Raw genomic sequence first — 6,678 nt, 5'->3', positions numbered from 1 at the left:
AAACTAAAACAATATTATTTTTTTGAAATTCCTGAAAGTCTCTTTGTAACACAAACATTTTTTTGAAATTGTGAACAAAATTTGAAAACAGGAACACTTTATGAAATTCCTGAACAGTTTTTCAAAACATGAACGTATCAAATATTTGAAAACGAGAACATTCTTTTGAATTTACTACACATTTTTTGAAATTGGGAACAAAATTTAAAAGAATAACATTTTTTGAAATTCCCGAAAGACTTTTTGAAACACAAACATTTTTTGAAATTATGAAGAAAATTTGACAATGGGAACATTTTATGAAATCTCTGAACGTTTTCTGAAACTGAGAGCAAATTTTGAAAACAAAAATATGTTATAAAATTCTGAATAAATATTTGAAATCTTGAAACAAAAGAAACATGAAAAAAGAAAAAATGAAAGAGCAAAGAAAAGAAAAGAAAACAGAAAAAGAATAGGAAAAATTAAAATGAAAAAATAGAAAAAGAAAAGAAACAAAAAAGGAAATAGAAAAACCGGTTCAGGAACTTCTAGAAGGTTCCCAAAACCAGATTCGCACAATCGTTTGAACGGGCTGGCCCATCTGAACGCTTGTCAGATTTGCCCCTGTGTGTCGCGTCGACTACTTGCCGCAACGAGCGGCAAATAGGAATTTCCTTATATCGTCTCTCTAATTGACAATATGAATTTCCCGTACGAGTATGTACTCTCTATTTGTGAACTAAAATTCATCATTGTCCACACTTACACATACAAAGGTGTACAAGAAATTCACGTGTAAACACCACACTTACATTATTGAGTACAAACAACACATGACTTGAAATGCAGTAGTAGTAGTAGTAGTAGTAAGTAGTAGTAGTAGTAGGGAAGATAACACGTACAGTTGCAAGCGATCAATCAGCGAGGCATGGATGATGATCGCACAACCACTACTGCCTCTGGACGATCGATCAAAAGACCACTTCGGCGTTGGCAAACTCCTCTCTCTTCTGGGTCATGTCTGTCACCATTTCACCAAACCTGCACGGTGGGTTGACCACTGGCACCGTGCCATGCGCGCACTGTCCACCATGCCCACGGTGAAGTCCATTGGCATGCAAGTCCTTGGACTTCTGTGCGATGATAACGGAGTTCACCACGTCGTCGTCGGGGTGGCACACGGCCAGCACCTTGAACCCGCCTCCGGCGATGTCCTGGGGGTCTACGATCGGGTACAGGAACCCCCGTGCCCCGTGCGCACTGCGTACAACGAGGGCCGCCCCGTCTGCCATGTGTGCACCGAGGTGCGCGATCACCTTGGCCTTGTCCTCCGCGGCCATGCCCACGAGCGCAGCCAGGAAGACAACGTCATACTTAGCGAGCTCGCCGGCGAGGTCCGCAACATCGGCCGTGTGGAACGACATGCGGGCGCCCACGTCCTTGTCCGCGCGGAACAGCTTGCTGGCGCGATCGTTGGCCGCGCCGCACAGGTCGTAGTTGTCGAACATTGTGTTAGGCAAGTGGCGCGCAGCGAGGACGAAAGAGCTGAACGGCAGTGGGCCGGAGCCGATGAAGGCGACGCGGGCCGGGGCGATGCCGCCGGGCACGTAGCGCGCCAGGAGCTCGTACTCGAGCTTGCTGAGGTTGATGTAGTTGTTGTAGTAGGGGAACATGCCGAGGTGGTCGAGCGGGTTGTCGAAGGCGGCGAGTATGTCGGAGTAGTGCGCCTCCAGCTTCCCCTCGGCCTCGGAGCAGAGGCGGATGAGGCCCTCCCGCATCTCCTGCGCCTCCGGGCCGAGCTTGGTCACGTCCACGGGGCTCGGGGGAACGCACGAAGTGACCAGCTCGGTGAAGAGTGCGTCGACGTCCGGGGACGGGCTGAGCGACGGCAGCTTGGCGATGGCGGCGTGGAGTCCGGTGATCTTCTGGACCAGGGCATCCACCTCCTTGTTCTGGGCAGCCATTTTACTGGTGTTTTTGGTACCTCAGGCACAGGTGTGGAGTGGAGAGTCTTTGATCGAGCTGCTTTCTTGACGAGCTATGGTCCATGGAGCGGGCAGTACAGGGATATATATATGTAGCTGCCGTCTAAAGAGGACCGGTGGAGACGCAAAAGGGCGCATGCATGCACGCTTCACGCGTCCCTGCCCAATGAGGCTGGTTTCATGCCTCTGTTGCCACCTGTTCAGTGTTCACGTTCTGTTGTTGAAGTGGACAGCGTTTTCTATGTCTATTTGTAGACAGCATTGAATAAAGAGCTTAGGGCAAAACAAGGAAGCAATGATCATCGTCTATACCAAATTAAATTAAAATTTAATTAATAAATTAATTATGAGACATTTAGCATAATTAAGAGTGGATGTAAAAAACTCACAACTAAGAATATGTAAGCATACGATGTGAAAGGTAGGACAGATACCTCAATCATTGCAGGGTTAATCATTAAATTGGTGTAAAATTATCGGATGAACATTTAATTTGTATTCCACGAACACTTAACTTGTGCTCCACTTATTTTGATCTTTATTTGATGAACAGTTAATTGGTGTTCCACTTATTACAATGAACACTTACTTTATTGCTTAAGGAGAAGTTTGGTCCTTTATATGAGGCCTATGTCAGCGAACTCATTTTAAACCCGGTGGATATCACAGGATTCGGCCAGCTATTATTGTCTTTGATGGATCCACGTGGATTCGATCTTTATTCGTTTGTGTTTATGTGCCTACATGTTGGATTCTTCTGATCTACACATCTCTTCATCAGCGGCGGTTGTTGTCCTGGTGCGCTGGTCCTATGAGGCTTAGCACAACGCCTTTCCAACTTTCTACTAAAGCAAGGTTTGCCCATCTCCGATGAGGGTGGAGGGCTGACGGCGGTGCACCTTTGGCTTTTTTTTTGCAGGAACTTGTGAGAGCTTTATTCAACGAAAGCATTCGCCGAGCAGTCCGCCAACAGGCTACTGATCAGGAAGCTTGGAGTAGAGTCTAGCCAGCTATCAGTCACTGTAAGCGTCAATCCACGCTTAGCACAGAGATGTGCACCTTTGGCTTGCTCCAGTGCTTGTAGTCGTCGTTAAATGGTCTACGGACCTGGATGTATTGTTTACTTATATGGTATTCTTTATACTACCTTGATAGTTGATGAATAAATAGGAAATTTTCCTCGCAAAAAAAAGATATTTTTGAGGGCTAATTTAAGAAGATATAACCAGCGAATCTTTCCGAGAAAATGAACCCGTAACTTCTTAGCTGATCCTAGTTGTTATCCCGCCACATTCGATATCCACCATTCTATTTTATTAATGTCTTTGCGCAGCGGTATGCTCATTCTGAACTTAACTTAAGAACAGGAGAGCGATCCTGAACATTCAGAGCTTTGACACCCATTCCAACAACAGAAAAATAGAGTTATGACACCAGTGACTTGGAGAGGCGTCAAGATCCTGTGCTTGACCTTGGTTAAGTTTCTTGTTATCTGAGGGGAAGTTCACATCGTCAAGAGCCAGACAAAAACCTATTTGTTGCGGAAAAAGTAGTGTGAAAAACGCGAGAGAATGGACGGATTCCGTGCATGGAACTGAAACTGGTCGGTCTCCTTAATATAACGAGTCATGATGTACAGGAAAAGAGAGGTCGATGTGCCGAACAACCGGATCGTAATCGTACTCGTACCTGAGTTAGTTAGTTAGGTGAGATAGTAACAACTGTAGAATATGAAGTATAGGCTGTGCAAACACACTGCATTGATCGGTGCACCAAACACGTATATATGAGTACAGAGAGGGGCACAACCTCGACTATACAAAGGAAACAGGAGGTGGACTCAATACACAATATACTCAACACCCCCTCCCCCCCCCTCCCCCGTCGAAGCGGCGCCAGTGACGCAGAGACTGGAACGAAACTCCTCGAAGGTGGAAGTCGGCAGGCCCTTTGTCATCACATTGGCGAACTGTTGTGCAGCTCGTGCACAAAGTGAATGCCCAGCTCAATGTGCTTAGTCCGGCGATGATGAACGGGGTTGACGGAGAGGTACACCGTAGAGACGTCGTTGCAGTAGACAACCGTAGCCTGGGAGATATCGTGATGCAGCTCCTGAAGTAACTGTCGTAGTCAGGTGCACTCGGCAACAGCGTTAGCCACATCTCGGTACTCAGCCTCCGCGCTGGAGCGCGATACTGTGGGTTGTCACTTGGACGACCACGAGACGAGTGAAGGACCGAGGTAAACGCAGTAGCCGGAGGTGGACCGACGGGTGTCGGGGCAGCCAGCCCAGTCTGCGTCGGAGTAGGCCACCATCTCTAGAGAAGCGGACGCCGTGAGGGTGAGCCCAAGAGTCATCGTGCCGCGAATGTAACGGAGGATCCGCTTCACGAGAGTCCAATGGGAGTCACGAGGGGCGTGCATGTGGAGACACACCTGCTGAACTGCATACTGTAGATCCGATCGGGTGAGAGTCAGATACTGAAGAACACCGACAATGGACCGGTAGAAGGGAGTATCCGACGCTAGCGAGCCCTCAAGAGCAGAAACCTTGGCCTTCGTGTCAACAGGAGTAGCAACAGGGTGACAGTTGAGCATGCCAGCACGCTCAAGGAGCTCGTGTGCATACTTCTGCTGACGAAGAAAGAAGCCATTCGGTCGCCGAACGACCTCAATGCCAAGAAAATAATGTAGAGCACCCAAGTCCTTGATGGTGAACTCGTCACGCAGCCGGAGAGTAATCTGCTGAAGAAGAGCCGCGGAGGAGGTCGTCAGGATGATGTCGTCGACGTAGAGGAGCAAATATGCAGTCATGTCACCATGGCGATAGACAAACAGTGAGGCGTCCGAGCGAGTGACGCTGAAGCCCAGTGTCTGAAGAAACCCGGCGATCCGCTGGTACCAACTGTGAGGTGCTTGCTTGAGCCCGTATAGAGACCGGGAGAGCAAACACACATGGCCAGAAAGAGATGCGTTGACGAAACCGGTGGGCTGCTCACAATAAACCTGCTCCTCAAGATGGCCGTGGAGAAAGGCGTTGAAGACAACCATCTTTTGAACTGGCCAGCCTCGGGACACCGCAAGTTGGAGGACGGTATGGATCGTGCCCGGTTTGACAACCGGTACAAACGTCTCAGTGAAGTCAACTCCAGCGCGCTGTCGAAAACCACGAATCACCCAGCGAGCCTTGTAGAGCTCAAGTGTACCATCCGAGCGGGTCTTGTGGCGAAAGACTCACTTGCCGCTGATGACATTGGCGCGAGGAGGCCGGGGAACCAGTGTCCAGGTGCGGTTCCGATGGAGAGCGTCGAACTCTTCCTGCATCGCGGCAAGCCAGTGAGGATCACGAAGGGCTACGCGAGCGGAAGCAGGAATAGGGGATGGCTCCGCGCTGCAGGCGGCGAGGAGGTACTCGTCGCTCGAGTAACGCAGACTCGGATGATGAACGCCAGCTCGGGCCTGTGTGACGGGGCGAGACGGGCGGCGAGACGGCCGGCGATGCTGCCTGCGAGGCACCCGGCGTGGCAGCCGGCGATGGGGCCGGCGATGGGGCGGCCCCCGAGGTGGCCGGTGAAGATACCGGTGACACGGCGGCCGGCGAAGAGGCCGGTGAAGATACCGGCGACGCGGCAGCCGGCGAAGATGTCGGCGACGCAGCGGCCGGCGAAGATACTGGCGAAGCGGCGGCTGGCGAGATGGGCGACGCCGAGGCCCCTGAGGAAGTCGGCGAGGGCGACGTGGGGGCGCGAGGCGTAGCTTGTCCCATGGCGCGAGGACCGCCAAAGCCCAGAGGCGGTCCAAGAACCGAGTGGGGCCGTCCACCTGACGGGGTCGCTAGTGGGCCGCCGGTGGCCGGCGGCGACGGGGCGACGGGAGGTACCTGCTGAAATGGAAACACCTTCTCATCAAAATAAACATGCTGGGAGGTGAATACACGATGTGAGACGGGATCGTAGCAGCGGTATCCTTTGGTGTTAGGTGGGTAGTCGAGGAACATGCAAGCGACAGAGCGAGGTGCAAACTTATAAGGCACAGTGGCGGCGATGCTAGGATAGCAGAGACAACCAAAGATGCGAAGGCCATCATAAGATGGGGGCGCACCAAACAGGAGATGATGAGGGGCATAGTTCCAGCGTGGGCGACACAGACGGATGTTGATGAGGAGAGTGGCGGTGGCGAGAGCGTCCAGCCAAAATCGGTGAGGCACATTAGAGTGAAAGAGCAACATGCAGACGCAGTCGTTAAGAGTGCGAAGGATACGCTCGGCACGGCCATTTTGTTGGGACGTGTAGCGACAGGTGAGGTGGAAGATAATGCCGTGAGAGGCTAGAAGGTTATGAACAACGATGTTGTCAAACTCTTTTCCGTTTTCAGTTTGTAATGCAAGGATAGGACGACCGAACTGTGTGGTGACATAGGAAGAAAAGGCGGTGAGTGTGGCAAGGGCGTCGGACTTGCGACGAAGAGGAAATGTCCACACATAATGAGAGAAATCATCAAAGATCACCAAATAGTATAGGTAGCCCGTGTTGCTCGCAACCGGGGATGTCCAAACATCACTATGCAATAACTGAAACCGAAAAGTGGAAATAGTGGTAGAAGCGCTAAAGGGAAGACGAACGTGCTTGCCAAGACGACAAGCCTCACAAGTATGGTCGTCGATCTTATTGCATGAGAATGAAAAACTCTGAAGAATTTGACGCAAAGTGAT

At 50.6% G+C, this 6,678-nt stretch overlaps 1 protein-coding gene across 1 annotated transcript; it reads right to left on the bottom strand.

Annotated features, from left to right (window-relative positions):
• Positions 1-761: 761 nt before the first annotated feature.
• Positions 762-2,035, bottom strand: LOC125535247 (probable nicotianamine synthase 2). Its single transcript, XM_048698296.1, has one exon. It carries the CDS (start codon positions 1,944-1,946, stop codon positions 954-956), a length of 993 nt encoding a protein of 330 aa, XP_048554253.1. The 5' UTR covers positions 1,947-2,035; the 3' UTR covers positions 762-953.
• Positions 2,036-6,678: the final 4,643 nt, after the last annotated feature.

This window comes from Triticum urartu, chromosome 2 (assembly GCF_003073215.2).
Source record: "Triticum urartu cultivar G1812 chromosome 2, Tu2.1, whole genome shotgun sequence".
Classification (NCBI taxonomy): Eukaryota; Viridiplantae; Streptophyta; class Magnoliopsida; order Poales; family Poaceae; genus Triticum; species Triticum urartu.
This window is presented reverse-complemented; position numbering and strand designations above follow the sequence as displayed.